This window comes from Acanthopagrus latus, chromosome 6, assembly GCF_904848185.1.
Source record: "Acanthopagrus latus isolate v.2019 chromosome 6, fAcaLat1.1, whole genome shotgun sequence".
Lineage (NCBI taxonomy): Eukaryota > Metazoa > Chordata > Actinopteri > Spariformes > Sparidae > Acanthopagrus > Acanthopagrus latus.
The window spans coordinates 14,658,052-14,674,571 of record NC_051044.1 but is presented as its reverse complement, the minus strand read 5'-3'; the positions used below and the strand labels follow the sequence as shown (position 1 = coordinate 14,674,571).

Below are 16,520 nucleotides of genomic sequence, written 5' to 3'. Positions count from 1 at the left end.
AACAGGTTGAGAGAGAGGGGGGTGACATGCAGCAAAGGGCCCCAGGCTGGGATTCAAACCCAGGGCCGCAGCAGTGAGGACAAAGCCTCTTGAGCCAATATATTCTGTAATTGATATTAAAAAAACACAGAAATCAATAATTAATGTGGAATGTGGAAGGGTTAACATATGAACCATTCAATAAAAGCCAAGGTTCATCTTTGTTTTTGGTTTGAGGCACTTATGATCCATGCAATTTTAATTCTACTTTTATTAAATCAAAATATAAAATACATACAAATAAATAAGACAGAATTCATTCATTCAAATTTAATTATTAATGAATAATTAATTTTCAAAAGACCTTATTAAGCCCTGGATGGCGAAAATATTTTTCCATGGATTTAATAACCGCTGGGTGGCAGCAGTCCACCAGGAGCGTCCAGTTTGCATGCGTGTCACGAATACAACGAAGAAGAATCCTCTTCGTCTCTACTGCTGCAGCAACAGAAGAAGAAGAACGTTGGTCTCCATTTATCATCAAGTCGCTGGAGCTTTCCACGGCCTGGACGACAATTGTCTAAAATATCTTCTCTTAGCTCGAAGATCGAGCAAGCGAGGTGAGTCCTGAAGACACGAAATCTAACGTTAGACTCATAGGAGTGAAATATGTGGTCAGCTATAGTCATCATTTCAAAGGATACCGGCTGCGCATCCGCAAGCTAACGCGAAGAAACCGGCTCTGTAACGTCAGTGCTAGCCGAGTTAGCTCCGTTCGTGTGAATGGTCTTCTGCGTTGGGCTGACGTTGGTTATAATGGTCTGTACCTTGATAATTTAATCGCCATTAGAGGGGCATAACATTGCTTTCGCTTTCTTGAATTCCCTTTTTGTTGTAGTCCAGTCATGTTCAACACCAATGTAGCTTGTTTATGTTGTGGCGTAGATGTTGAAGGCCTGGTGAGGTCTATAATTAGCGGACCAGCATTAGCAATCACGCCACCCAGCGTTGCTTACCCCCCTGCTTTGACGTATGCAGCCATCTTTTAAGAAACGTTTGCTTCACTGCACCTAAATTCACAATCGTCATCTTATGAACAGTCGCTTGTATGAGCTCTAATCACGGTAATGCCCGATTGTGGAGTCACATACCATATCTTGGCAGTTCTGTGGTGACTGATAACCCGATCAGCGCGGAGTCAAAAGTGGTGTATTCATATTCCTTCCCAAAATGATGCAAACCTTTTAACCTTACTTCCAGATAAGATACTGAATCATCATGTGGGATGGACCAGGGCCAGGGCAAGGACCACGGGGAGGACCACCCTTTCGGTAAACAAGCATAATTCAGTCATAGGACAGGTTTTGATTTGATATTAAGACTGAAACTTAAAATTTATAGAAACTTGTGTTTTCCTGTAATGCTAATGGGGGGTACTATGGATGCATTCTGGTGTCACAAGATCTAATTTTATAATGCAGCATTGACATCTACAATGTTGTAGTGCATTTTCTGGAAATCCTACTGTGTTGTTATTTAAGCTCTTGAGTGCTTCTGTTAATGAACATAGCAAGCAATTTGCCATTGTCCTGCACTTTATAGCTCCCCTCCCTTATCCCTAATGTTGGACAGATTCCTTCCATCTTACAGTATTTATTACCATTTTACCTAATTGTATTGTACACTGTTGAGCAATTTTTAAAATTGACTTAATGTTTCCCTTCTCTGTATGATTTAGCCATAGGCTTTGTTCTTTATTAACATTTCAAACAAGTCAGCACCTTAATGTATAAATGTATATTCCAGTGGTGATCATCGTGGAGAAATGTTTGGAGGCAGAGATCGTCCCATGCCTGATTATAGAGGTAGAGATGGGATGAACATGGGTCCCATGGGTCATATGGGCCCAAGACCTCTAGATCTGCCACATATGGACATGAGGAGGATGGATGGGCCACCCATGAGGGGCCGTGATATGGACCCACGTGACATGCGAGGCCGAGAACCAAACAGAGATTTTTTCAGATCCGGTGAGGAGCCCGACTTCAGTCTGAGAAGGCACTATGAAACGACCATCAGAGAGAAACTGATGAATTCCTCTGGTTTCCCCGGACCAGGCAGGAACTCTGGAGACATGGGAGGGAGGGGTATGCCACCAAGGGAACCAAACAGCAGATTTATGGACATGAGAGACAGAGATTCACTGCATTTTGACATGCCACAATTTAATAATCCCAATATGGAAGGAAGAAGAGGTGGGTTTCCCATGGACAGAATAGAACGAAATGATGGATTTAGGGACATGCGTGACAGGCCCCCAATGGGTGACAATGATGGCTATGATATGGACTTACCTCCTCGCGAAAGGAGAATGATGGACACTGATCGAAGAGGAGGGCCACCTTTCAATCCAAGAGGTGGATTTGACTCTGATATGGATTTCAGAAATCGTCCATCCGCTGATTTTCGTGGTAGGGATCGATCTCCCTTAAGATTTGGAAAGGGCGATGTCCCTCCAATGGACAGGGCAAGACCAGACATGCCCTCAGATGCTGCTGGCCCTCAACGATCAGAGTTTATTGGTGCAGAAGACTCACGAAGAGAAAGAGACTATCATGATTCAAGTGGTAGTCCGCTTATGGATTATCGAAGTGGTGAAGAGATGACTCTTGCAGAGGAATGGAAGACCCGTCGCAAGGACAAGATCCCTTACTCAAACATGGGTAAAGGTATGGGAGGTGTACCGGAACCCAACTTCCCTGTGGCTTTTGGCAGAGATGTAAATGTTCGAGATCCACCGCCATTTCAGGGAAGGGATAGGCCATCTGTTGAATTCCCCGGGAAAGATGTTGGCTTTCCTCATGGTGACCACTTTGGTCCTGCTATGGATCTCCCATCAGTTGGCAGCAAAGCTCCACTAGACCGTCCACTCCCAGAAATAACTCCCCTTCCCGGGCCTCTTGGGAGAGAAAATGAGAATAAACACTGGCTTGCTGAAAGGGACCTGAAGCATAGCCAGAATAAATCAAATCGTGAAGAAAGGCCTCCTTACCATAAAGAGAAGCATCCCTCACATGAAATTCACGTGCCAAGTGATTGTTTCAAAGGACTGAAAGACATCCCACACAATGAAGGACCTGCCAGGGATAAAATGGGAGCAGAGCATGATTTCCAAAGCAGCAGCACTGTACAGACAAAAGACCAAGACTACAGGGACATTGATTACAGAACAGCGTCCGGGAGAGCTTTTGATTACAAACACGAGCCACTCCAACCACCAGAGAAACTTGTTAAAGAGTCTAAACCAATCACGCCCTCAAAATTTAGTGAGTCTGGTTCTCAGGTAAGCGTGTTTTTTATTTTAGTGCCAGTATATGTTTCCAGATTATATTTGCATTTATTATAATACATTTGATGTTTCATAACCAGAATTTGAATAAATATGTCTGTGAAAGGATCAAGATTACAGGAATGCTTCAGTGGAAGACAAAGTTTCCAACACAATATCCATAATTGGTATTCCAAAGACTGCCACAATGGAGCAGGTAATAATCAAATATAAAAGCAATTTTATATTGTATTGGTTGGCATGGATATTCATGGCATAACATTCAATCATATAAATATTTCCTTTTGCAGATTCTTGGGGCCTTTGCAGACCGTGATGGTGTGCCAATGCAGGGGATGAAAATCAAAAATGTTGTGCCAGGTAAGAACTAGGTTTCTTTGTGGAGCTGTTTGGGGCACTCGATTGCTACCATGTCCTTCGACATTTCGCTTTTACGACTTTCGAAACGCCGCATTCTTTCCTTTTTACTTTCTTCGTTGCTTTTGTTGTTGGGGTTCTGTGTGAACTCGCTCAGTAAAGATGGGAAAGGGGGTGGGAAGGGAGTCACGTCATCCATCACGTCTGAGGATGTGGATCATTGGTGGCAATTAGAAGATTTGCCAAGGATTCAATATAAGGAGCACTGAAGAGTGATATTAAATGTCACAAACATCTGTGACAAGTGACTCACTGAATGTGTCCTTCAGGGACACTTTACTTAAAAAAAACTCAGGAAAAACGTCAACAAACCTGAAATGGAGACTGCCTTGGTAGTGCTTTGTTCATCCTGCTGATCTAAACATCGGCCTTAGAGTGAAAGTTTTCCACAGCGGATTGCTGTGCCTGTTGTTATAGATGATGCCAAATCTTTTGATCAAGACTATGTCTCAAAATGTCCCTAACTGAAAGAAATTTGAGATGTCTTTGCCTTTTTATTTTTATCTAAAATCGAGAAGTAAATTTTTTCCGTCTCCATGGTGTGCACCATATAGTCGTTCGCTGCTACTGGTCTGGAATATCTGTCTCTTAAGGCTTGGCTTTATCAAAGCCTTTCTATGCAAAATCTGATATGACATCAGTCATGTGAAGACTAAATAGAGAGAAGCATAAACAAAATGTGTGTTTTCCTGAAAAAGGTATGTGTATCATTTAAGGTGTAAACATTCGCTCACACTGTTCTCGATGTATTCACGAACTGCTGTCTTTTATGTTGTAGTGGGTGACTGTCATTACTGGCATTGACTAACAAAAAACCCATCTGTATTTCAAATGCTGTCCCCAGGTTACAGCTACGATACGGCCTATGTGGAGTTTTTAAACCTCGAGGATGCAGTCCACTTCATGGAGTCCAACAAGGTGGCCCATCCTCGTCGCTCTACGAAGGCCGTCTCTCCCATCAGGATTATGAGGGGTTGAGAGGGCATTTAGTAGATGGGGAGGGACAGAACCTGGGAAGGGGTTGCTGTTGCTTTTAGTGAACTTTGGTTAAGGAGGTGAAAATGTCAAAAGCTGACATTTCTAAATGCTAATATTTTAAACCTCAACTGTTTGCCCTAATCTGAATTAAATTGTACAAAGCCGTGATAGAACATCAAGTTACTTGTTTGGCACTTAAAATATATAATAATATTTAACTGTGTACATGCACAGACATACAACACGTTTCCTACTAGTCCAAATGTTGAGATTTAAACCACAAAATGTCTCATCCTCGGATGGATTTAACCTTAAAAAACTCAGATATTAGTTGGAAAAATTCTGCCCTCTTGGGATTTCCTAACAGTTATGAGTTTTTAATGTCTTAATGATGATACTGATGGTACTGTTTGTAGCCAGAATTTCCAGTGTATGGAACGATTTGAAGGAGCACACTTTTAAGTCTTCTTGCCTCAGAAAGTATTGCTTTCCTTATTACTTGGTACATCTCGCAAAAAACATTCACTTGTCAAGGATGCAACTGCCGTTTGGAACACTTTTCTCACTTGCCGAAAGCAGCAAGGAATGGCTGGTTGTTGGGGAGTGTTGTCTCGGGTTGAGCTGATCCAGAATTCCATTTGAGATAACAGATTTGTGAGATTGAAGACATAGCCGATACCTAAACAGTTCAGTAACGCTGGAAAATCATATCTTTACTCACGACTATCAGGATGTAAACAGCAGTGACGTGAATCTCATTGATGTGATGTAATTGATGGACCACTGCAGCACCTTGCCGGCGGATGGCGCACTGTGGTCCGGCAAATGTTGCGCCAGGTACAACTTTTTTGCCAGATAAAAAAGTTGTGCATTTTTGCTGCAACCATGCTGTGCTGCTGGACTACCCTGTTTGATTTGAATGAGAAGGCTGGGTGAAGTCGGTCTACATGCAACTTATTACTAGCCCTTCAACACAGCCTGTCCAAATCGGGAATGTTATGCCGTCAGCCTCGCTGTTATGCGTAAATGTATGAAGACGGAATGCAGGGTCATTGTTGTAGCGCCTCTGAGGCGACAGCGGAGGTATCAGACTGTGGTGGTGGGCTTCACATTTGGATTGGTTACTGAGTCAAAAGAGTGGGCCGGTGAGTTGACAGGAAAGGGGGGTGGCGTTTTGACAGTGTGTTAAGTGTGTGATCCACCACAGCTGGCGGCTACAAGTTATAAATTGCTAACTCAGAAGAACAGCAATCAAAAATGTCTACAAATCTGGGAGACAATGAGGTCTTCGCCCGCCAAGCAAAAGGCGTGATTAACCACCATGTAAAGGGGATGGTAAATTAGTGTCATTGCTGTTATGCCGTCAATGCTTATCAAAAACTGTACAGAGGACAGCATTGTTGGTCTACCTCTTTGGTGCAAATGGAAATATCTTGAATGCTATTGGCTGAATTGCTGTGAAATTTTGTATAGATAATCATTGTTCCCAGAAGAATGAAATCCCCTTTGCTTGGTGATCGCACGACTTTTCCTCTTGTGCCATTTGTATTTAAGTGAAATGTCTTATCAAATTTTGGATGGGTTGTTGTAAAGTTAGGTACTGTATTCATGGTATGCTGAGGATGAACTTTGTTTTTCACTTGACCCTTTTAATCCAGAGTCACCAGCAGGTCAGACATGTAATTTAGCCAGTGAAGTATCTCAACCTCTAGTCAATAGATTTATGAAAATGTTCTTGGACCCCAGAGGATAAATCCCAATGTCTTTGATGCCCTGACATTTCTTCCAGCAAAATGAGGTTGAATCTACTGTTGAGTGTGAAATGACTCAAACTGTGGATGGATAATAATAGTGCTCTCTGTACACTTTGGTGATTTGGTTTATAGAGCAAAATTTGAATTTGTCGATTACGTTGGTTAATTTCTTTAAACAGTTTATCTATTTAACTTGTTGGCTTTCTTGAGAATGAGCATTACAGCCTCACAAAACTCCTTGTGTGGCTGCTGACTTTCAAGCCGTATTCACACATGCACTGCTACCTTGGACTTTTCCAGACATTACCCAGATGAGCTTTGTGGACGCTAATGTCTGAATCGATTGAAACAGACATTACCTACCAGCTCCTGAGTACTTTTGCTTTCCACTCTTGATATTGTGGTTAGGTCCCCAGTACATGTAGAACTGATCAGTGCAAAAACAGCTATCATTACGGATGAATTCTCCACCCTACCTGGGTGCCCCATCTTGCCTAACCTCAAGGAATGTTTCCAGTAGATGAGAATGCATCTGACACGGACAGTCTTCTCTTGTGTGACACGTGTGAAGGGCAACTCTGGATAATGTCTGAACCGAATTCCCAGACATTGTCTGAAGTTCACATAAGAAAACGGCTTTAGTCTTGCTGTGTTCAGGTTGCAGGTTGCGACAGTCCTTCTCTGGCATTATTGTTTTACCAGTTCAAGGCATTTTCAATCATCTGTGACTTTCCTGAAGAGTCTTTGTCCTCTTGATGATATCCTCTCGAACTCATCGGCATGCATTTTGGGCAACAGGATTTCTCCTCTTTGAATTGCTAAGAGCAGTTTGTGAAAGACCTTCAAATCTTGACACAACAAGAGAGTCTTCAACACTGGGAAGAACTGATGTGCTTTGGTCATGTCTGTAAAACAATGCTCTTGGATAGCCATAGGGGCTATTCTGGCATAGGGGGAAATTATTGAACAATGGATTGTTTGTAAATCTTTTAGCAAGTTACAGTCATCTTGGGCGGCGCTAAGCCCAGAAGGCAGATATGGCGCCATGCAAAATAGTGTCAGGGGAACTAGCTTTGGTAGTGGAAAGGCTAACCCTTGTATTAAAATGGCTATCCCTTCAAAATCACTGCACAAGAAAAGGTAGTTGCTGCTACCTTGTTCATACCTTTCGTAATCAGGTTTGCATTCATGTAATTTGCTACTTTCTGCATACAGGTTGCTAGCTCGGACATGATGGTTGTTGTTGTTCTCCCTTAGGGGAAATAACTGCATGAACCTTGTAAATCTAGTGAGTCTATTAAAACTATATAGGCGGCACCTTTTCTTAAGGTAGTTGGGATCAGTTAAATTGTTGCTAAAGTTTAAAACAGTGTGTTGTTTGTCTTGGCTATTTCTGTTTTTAGAACATTTAATTGCACAATCCAAAGATCTAATTGCCACTTGGGAGCTAACATTGTTTTTAAAGGATTTGTTTTTTCTTTGTGCTTTATGGTATGGCTTTATGAATGGTTAAATGGTTAATTCTTTTTCCTGCAAGTGAGGGACTCCACTGTGGATTTGAACCCGTTTCAACCCGCATTACTTTCGTCAGAATTGTTTATGTCAAACACAGTGTTACTTTGAATCAGCTCATTTCTCATAGTGATGAAATCTGATGTTGGAAATTGGGTATTTATGATTATATTATTGAGTTGTACATCTTGGTTACTGAGAACTTGGCTCATATGTGGCACCATGGAGTTCTGGTGTGTTGTTGTGGACTTCTGTCCACATGTATTATCATAATTGGTTGATTGCTTTTACGTTTTTTAAGTTGTTAGGATTTGGTACTTTTCTTTGTATTGGGTGACAGTGAACTGCATAACTTTTGGTTTTGCTCAGACAAAACAAGCACTTTGTAGAAGTTATCCAAGGCTTAGGAAATTGTTATGGGCCCTTTTAGCTTGTTCCTGACAACCGGTGACTTGATTAATTGATAGAATAATCTGCAGATTAGTCGATACTTAAAATAATGTTGCTGCCCTATTTGTAGTTCCCTCTCAAACTTCTCTATGTGGAGCATGTTCCTCGATCTGGGCTTTGCACACCACCCTAAGTGTCCACCTGTTTTATCCTCAGGGGGGCTTAACCTGCCAGAGTGCATGTTGGGTGTCATTGGTATTAAGAAATGTCGCCTATGTTGAACAATGCTGATTAATAATTTCTATTCTTCTTTCAGGGGTCCCTAAAGGTTGGCACTAGAACGACTTCCATGAAGTACATCCAGCCAGGCGAGCATGGAAGAAGTGTTCATGTGAGTGTAGTGACAGAACCTAGAAATTCATAAACAAAAGCTATTATTTTAAAGAGGTCCTATTATGCGGATATTCAGGTTCATACTTTTATTTTGCGGTTCTAATACAATAGGTTTAAAGACTTTCATTTTCCAAAAACGTTTTCCTCATATGGTGCATTGCTGCAACACCCCATTACACACTGTGTCTTAAATGCTCTGTTTTAGCTGTGGAGTGAGACATCTTGCCTCTGTTCAATCTCTGATGAGGGTTGCAGATGCACATCTAGTAATGGGCAGGGTATAGCCAATCAGAGGCAGAGTAGCACAGGTCATGCCAAGGTATGGTATGAGGTAGTGTGATTAAAAAATAACACAGCTACAGCTGGTAACCATGCTGTACAATTCAACATAATATACTATTCTTGATAAACAAAACAAAGCTGAAGCATGAGTTGCTACTAATGACCGTCAAGGGTTCCTAGCCTAGTTTAAAAAAGTCCATGCACCAGATTTTATAGTTTCCATTCACCATGTACAGTATTACTATTATATTGTCGACTATACAACAGTTTAACATGACCGTACCTTCTCATTGCTGTGAATCAGGAGTCAGATCACAAAGTACCTCAACATCAGGAGCCCCAGTTGCCCAGAAAAGATGTACCTATAGAAGAGTTGAAGACCAGTCAGAATGGGTCAGATCCCAAACGCCCTATGGAGCCGTTGCCCCACAACCAGTGGCAGCGTAGCTCTGACCTGACTCCAGAGGCCTGGCAGCAGCAGGTGGACCAACAGCTCCAACAGCAAGAAGCTGAGCAGCATGCAGAGTCTTGGGGCAGCCGCACCCATCCTCATCCCAATTCACGCCAAACTGACACTGTCTTTAAAGACAGCAAAAGTATGTTGATTTAAGATGACCTTAAACACCAGCAGTCCAGTCATTTATCAGAATCATTACCCAGTTGGGTAAACCTTTTCTGTTGTGTCACTTTACAGCCATGATAATAAAAAATGTGAAGCCCACCACCACAGTCGAGACTATCCTGAAAGCCTTGGATCCCTTTGCATATCTGGATGAAAGAAATGTTCGTCTAGTCAAGGCCAAGCCACCAGGAGCCAAGTGCTTCTGCTTTGTTGACATGGACTCCCATGAGGTACCTAAACAATATAAATGCACATGCTTTGCTTTTATTATTTCATGTTCTATCAGAGCCAGTGCCATCTCTGTCCAGTTTCCCTTTGATGTTCCAGAACTAACCACTGTGTCTTCTTTTATAGCAAGTGACACGTCTGGTTGAGCTCCTCACTAAACCCAGACCCCTTTATATCGATGGAGTCAGAGTTTATGCTGAGGTCGCAAAACCTCTCAAGAACCAGAAGTAAGTCACAACACTATCATGACCATTCACTCTAAGAGAGTTGCACGAAAAACGAAAGGAGTGGCAGACTGCTGGCTCTCAGCTAGGAAGTCTTAAGTTTGCTAATGGCTGCTGGCAGCATTTAGCTTGCTTTAGCAACAAGCTGAATTCCCCTAATACCCTTGGTGCTTTAACTGAGTTAACTAATAAATGACAGCTACAGTTGGTAGTCACTCTGGTGATATGCTGCTTGGAGTATGGATTCATCAGGCAGCCAGATCTTATATATTGCACCTTTTTAATTACATCTTAATGACAAGTCCAAATTGCACCACTTTAGTTAAGGGCAAGAAGTAAAAAATCTGAGACACAGTCATAATGGTGTCATGACGGCCATTGTCAACACTATGCACACTTGAGTTTAATCTCATGCCAGCACATACATTTGATTAGTGTCTAAGCTGGATAATTACTGCTGCTATGACAAGTTTATGACATGTTTTGTTGTCTTGGTCAATGTCAGGTTGTCATAATAGAGCCATCTCAAACAATGTCAACTTTGCATTAAAAATGTTAGTCTTGTGCACACTGCTTCAAATACAGTGATACTGTATTTTCTGTTCAGTCTAACAGAGAATCTCCTCATTTTTTCCTGATGGATTTTCTGTCTGTTTTCAGTTTCAGAAGAGACTTTGACAAACCAAACAGTTCCATCCTTGGGTTCCCACCTGAGGCCAGCACAACTGGGGTAAGCAGTGGTCCCTTTGCTGTACTGCTGTACACAGTTTGATGGTGAGACTTCTCAGATGACCTGTGACGTTTGTCATTTCAGCCCCAGCAGTTCCCACAACCTCCACAGTACTTGCATCCTGTACCGCCACCTGCTGGTGTCCCTGCTGGAATGCAAGGTGAGACACATATTCTGGTATCTTGGTCCCTGAGCACTGCTGGTTATGATTAAACTTGATCATAAATGTGTTGTAAGTAGTCGCACCATTTGTGTCACCAGGTGATTTGATGAGCACCAACCCTGCTCTGTCATCAGACCCAAGCACTGGACAGGTAGGCTACTAACCAAAAGGGCAAAGCAGTAGATATGTCGTTGCAAAGCTTGGTGGTAAACTGAATATCTCCATGAACATCTCCATAGGGAGTTGGCTACAATGACACTCCAGCTGTGAATCCGTCATACCCGGCCGGTGGATCCCATGTTCCCACAGAAGCAGCTGGGATGACTGTCGGCATAGACGGGTCACAGGCCTATGTCTATGGTATTAAGCAAACCATGCTTTACATTATCGGCCCCTATTGTTACAATAATATAAATGACTAATCGATGTGTTTAATTCCTCCAGGCTCTGAGATTCCAGATATGACAAACTACTTGTACGATGCCACATCAGGCTTCTACTACGATCCTGAGACGACGCTTTACTATGACCCTGGCTCAAGGGTGAGAATACAATAGAACACACTGGTCCAGCACTTTGTCTGATTCACGAGCGCTCACAGAGAATATTAAATACTATACAGCTAGTAAACATTTACCTAGAAGTAAATGTACATTGAACATTCAAGCAATTTGAAGATAACAGTTGTTAATCATGGTTTCATCTTACAACTATAAGACATGCACTTAGCATGTTTACCCCTAATAATTAATCAAGCAACAATAGAGGTGTTTTGAATAATTTCTTACCAAGAGGACAAACAGATTGATGCACTGAGCAGCCATTGTAAGTGTGTCTTTTAATGAGTGGTTTTGGTTGTCATTTCTCCTTTTCTATGCGCAGTACTTCTACAATGCTCAATCTCAAGAATACCTGTACTGGGATGGTGCATCAAAGACCTATATCCCAGTTCCTGGAGGGAATCCTGTAGAGGCCCAACCTGGGGCGATGACTGCTGAAGACCAGGCCATCCTTGCCAACCCAGCAGCAGATGCTCCTCTGGAAATGAAGCCACTGGTGCCTCCCCTCCCTGGAGGAGCACCGGCACCATTCACCATTTCTGCTACCGGCTCTGCTGGGGAGCCCGCCCCATCTTCTACAGGAGCTCCAGAGAAAAAAGATGATGATGACGCTGCTAAAAAAGACAAAGAAGAGAAGCCACGAAGTCTCGCGGCTGTCAAGGTAGCATTTCTTTTAGTATAGCACACCACAGTATGTGAAATACAGATGTGCAAAGAGGAGATGGTTAAGTGTCTTGCTGTTTGCAGATCATGAAAGATATGGAGCGCTGGGCAAAGATCCAGAACCGTCAAAAGGAAAGCGTTCGCGCTGCATCGCCACTGCTTAAGGGTGGAATGGACGATGACAGGAGGCAATCCAAGTCAGCTGATGCCGGTTTCGCTATCTTTGAGAGGAAGGTTAGGGACTTGCCTCCAGCAACCTCACATTATTACTCTTCTGCACATTAATTTTTACAGTGAATGGAGCCTTAAAAGGTTTTAATTTATTGGATCTTGTAATTAATTGTGGCTTGTTCATTGTCTACATCCTTAGATCTCAGGTGCAGATGATCTCTTTAAGAAGCCTCTTGCTCCTCCTAAGAAAGATGAAAAGTCAAAGGTGAGAAAACCATCTTCAAAACATTTCATCAAGTGGATAGACCAGTGTTTTATCAAACTTTATTTTTTTAGATGATTGAGATTTTTTTACATATTTGTCTGGTTTGCTTTCCCAGCGTCCCATGGGTTCCCTGGGTATGCTGGCATCAGACTACGCTGCTGGAAGTGATGAAGAGGTGGAAGAAGATAAAGAGGAGGCAGCTAGAAGCGGTCTGGGCAACCAGTCTGATGAAAAAGACAACAAACTTACTGACTGGAAGAAGATGGCCTGCCTGCTGTGTAGGAGACAGTTCCCGAACAAGGACGCTTTGATCCGCCACCAGCAGCTTTCTGACCTGCACAAAGTAATTACTTTAAACCTTTGTATAAACAATAGCTGGCAGTGACCCTGCAACTATAGCATTTAATCTTAAATTTTCTGTCTCAACAGCAAAATATGGAGATCCACCTTAAGATCAAGAGGTCAAAGAAGGAGCTAGAGGCACTGGAGAACCAGGAAAAGGAAGTAAGTGAAAATGAGTAGGAAAAATATGTTGAGCTAGGTATCGCGTCATCAGTTGATGGCTAAAGATGGAATTTGTCCTCAACAGCTAAGTGCCAGAGAAGGTCCCAGGTCTCCAGAACAGAAAAGAAGAAAACACCATCACCAACAGCCACAGCATCATAATACCTGGGCAGGGGGCTCCAGGTAGGTATTATTGACATGGAAAACAAAGCAAGTGTTTTTATTACATGGATGTCTGCCTAAACTGTTTGTTCTCTGTGCTCAGGGAGATGAATAAAGTCAGTGAAAGACCTGGTTTAGGAGCTGAACCTGCCCCGGTAGGTGTGAAGTTTTAATTCACAGCAACATGTCTTGTGTTTTTGTTTTTGTCAGTTTATTAAACCCTTTGTTTGACTTTCTCTCCTGCAGAGGAAAAAGAAAGAGCCTGTGGTGTGGGACCACGCCTCCTACAAACAAGCTGTACGCAAAGCCATGTTTGCACGGTTCAAGGAACTTGAGTGATCTCATCTGAACACCTCCTCACTTTGATATGTGAAATGTTAATATGACACGCTCGGCATGAGAAATCCCTTTAACTGTCTTCACTGTTTCTCTGCCACGGACAGCTGAACACCAGAGGCTCAGTTTTCTACACTGAAATGAAGCGAAAACTGACATCTCTGTATCACATCACAAGGCTACAGCAAAAAGACGTCAAAAATATGTTGTACAGAAAGTGTTAATTCATGCTGTTTTGAGTATTTTTGCCCATGTTTTATGTGTGGCCTGTATGTAGAATTTGTGAAACGTGTCCAGGATGTCTTTTTTTAAATGACACTGTCAGACTGGCCACACTTAACATTTTGTTTTAAAATTGAAGAGTTTTTACATTTTCATTTTCATGGGTCGGAATTGCTATACATGTGCACACTTTTAAGTAAAAAAAAAAAAAAAAGATTATGGACTTAATTCTCTGCTTCAAAAGTGTTTATTTATGTTGTGAATTTGTTAAAACTGTGTGTTTTACAAGAAACCCACTTGTACGCAGTGGTAGAGTTCTGTACTTGCATTTCCTGTCAACTAGGTGGCAGCAATGCACCATGTTTCAGTCTGTGTCAATGGTGAGGTATCCAAGCAAGAACATGGATTCAAATTATCAGTATTAGTGTTGTATATCAGTGTTTGCCAAGTTAGAGAAAACAATATTTCATTTCTCTGATGTAGCATTTGTGTACTGCAAGAGTTAGAACATGAATCCTCCCCTCTGACCTTTACTGATATGAAGGAACCAGCCCTCACCCTCCTTAATGGTAGTGGTTCAGTGAATGTCGAGGATTGCCTGTGTTTAGTGCGCTCACATACAAGCTCCTCTGAGAGCAGGAACACTGGGGAGCCTGCAGTCGATGACAAACAGCAGGAACACTCTGGAGAGAGAGAGCGAGGGAGCCAACACCTTTTTAGATCTGTATGAGAGGAATCTCAAGTCCTGCTGTACTTCTGGACAGCACCCTAATGAGGAAAACGAGGACAGAGCACATCAATTTGATATGTTTACCAACAGGTAGCTTGGATTTCACTTCAACGTGAATGTATTTTATAGTGACTGACAGGACGTGGAGTCTCTCTGTCTGAGGACGGAGAGCAACATGGAACCGAAGCGTCACGATACAGTGTAAACCACGTTTTGTGGCTTGGCATCAAAACACAGGAGAGCAAACAGAACCACAGTGATTATCTCAGGTTTAGACGTTTTTTGCAGTGAAATCCTGACAGGCCAGCCTGCCATAGCTTTGGCTTTTCGACTTAAGAAACATTAAGGAGGTAGTGTTTTTATCTCGGTTCTAAGTAGTGGAGGAAATGGTACCAACTCTACATTTATTTGATTTTCCTAAAAAAAAAAAAAAAAGCCAGAATAAAGGGTTTAATATGGAAACTCCAACATGTTCTCATCAGGGTGGACCATCCCTTTTTACGTGAACTTGCTAATTTAAATCACATTGTCTTAAGTTTGCTGCATGCTTCTCTACAACACACCCTTCCCTCCGGAGGGGAAAACATTTTTTCTTGCATTGAGTTTAAACTTGTTCTGCTCATCTGAAGTTTGTGTGTCTGAGGCTCCTTTACAGACTTTCAATTATTGCATCTGTCATTCCTGCTGATCCAGGCCAAAAATAGTCATCAACCTTTCCCACATATTTATGAAGTCGTGGAAAGTCTTTAGTAAATATCATGCCATATCTTTCCTCAGCTAGACCACACAGGTTAGATCAGACGAGCCAATGTGTTCACTGCAGCATCTTTCATGCTGAATTATGCCTGCGCCGTAATTTGAGCAGACTTTGCAACGATTACATTCACTACCATAAAAAGGGAAAACAACCCTACATATTTGTCTTTAAAGCGTTTCAGTGTTCATTGTATTTCCACGTGTCCTTGAAACAATGGATTGCTTGCTTGTCTGCTGAAATCCAAGGCTCCCCTCACATCTTTAGATCTTTAAAATTACTTCCATATTTGCTGTTTTTCTTTTTTTCCTCAGTCCATCCTGCTGGTAGGTGGTAATGGTCACATAGTTTAATTTCATGTAGGGTCAGTACATCCTGTGACATCAGTCAAATGAATACATCTCCAGAGCAACAGATCGAGCCACACTATCTGTGTATTTGCATATAAATAGAGTATTTATGACCAGGATTCACGTGGACTTTCATGTTTTTTATTGACATCGCCTTTCAAGACCTGGACTATAAATTGAATAACTGTTTGATCGTACCAGGGAATAAAATACAAATTTCAGATTACAGCTTCGGGCGGAGCACAAACTGCCATATGATAATGAGAAGGTTAATGTACCAGCCAGCTCCTATAAAATACAATTGTGTAACATAGTATCAGCATTAAGATTTACATCTCAAATCAGGTGAGGGATTAGCTGGCATTTCCCCCCTTTTTTTTTCTCCCCCAAATGGCAGAGGGGAAGTCATTTGGAGGAGGAATCTCTGCCTATTTTCTGTTATTTCATGTGAACTCATTTCCATCCCTCTCTTCTCCATTCTGTCACAAGACCCCAAAGACCCCCCCCCCCCTCGCCAGCTCTCAGTGACAGATGTCGCCCTAACAGTCTGCGGAATGAAAATGAATGTGCAGTTAGTCTGAGAGGCCAAACAGAGAGGTTTAGGGCACGGAGAGCTTCTGCGTTAGTGTGTCGTCGTCCCTCCCTCCCTCCCCCAGTGCATGTGTGAAGAAGAGCTTTCAGGCAGAGAGAATGGCAGGAAAAGGTGGACAGGGGGGCCAATTATCCCAGCTGGACGGCTCTTAGCAGCAGGCGGGTGGAGCTGGAGCAGCAGTCTGGGGACG

The 16,520-nt window shown here is 42.3% G+C and overlaps 1 protein-coding gene across 2 annotated transcripts; it reads left to right on the top strand.

Annotated features, from left to right (window-relative positions):
- The first annotated feature begins 444 nt into the window (after positions 1–444).
- LOC119020963 (RNA-binding protein 6) lies at positions 445–14,120 on the top strand. Of its 2 annotated transcripts, none has more exons than XM_037100791.1 (23): positions 445–599; positions 1,240–1,310; positions 1,786–3,322; positions 3,435–3,524; positions 3,619–3,688; positions 4,590–4,663; positions 8,696–8,770; positions 9,359–9,650; positions 9,749–9,906; positions 10,031–10,131; positions 10,789–10,858; positions 10,943–11,018; positions 11,120–11,172; positions 11,261–11,381; positions 11,466–11,563; positions 11,904–12,242; positions 12,329–12,478; positions 12,615–12,680; positions 12,796–13,023; positions 13,110–13,184; positions 13,270–13,367; positions 13,450–13,501; positions 13,593–14,120. In XM_037100791.1, the coding sequence occupies exons 2-23, from the start codon at positions 1,258–1,260 to the stop codon at positions 13,683–13,685; spliced, it is 3,969 nt and encodes a 1,322-aa protein (XP_036956686.1). In that variant the 5' UTR covers positions 445–599; positions 1,240–1,257; the 3' UTR covers positions 13,686–14,120. The 2 variants fall into 2 exon arrangements, with proteins under 2 accessions (XP_036956686.1, XP_036956685.1); XM_037100790.1 differs by having other exon boundaries at positions 11,099–11,172.
- The last annotated feature ends 2,400 nt before the right edge of the window (positions 14,121–16,520 follow it).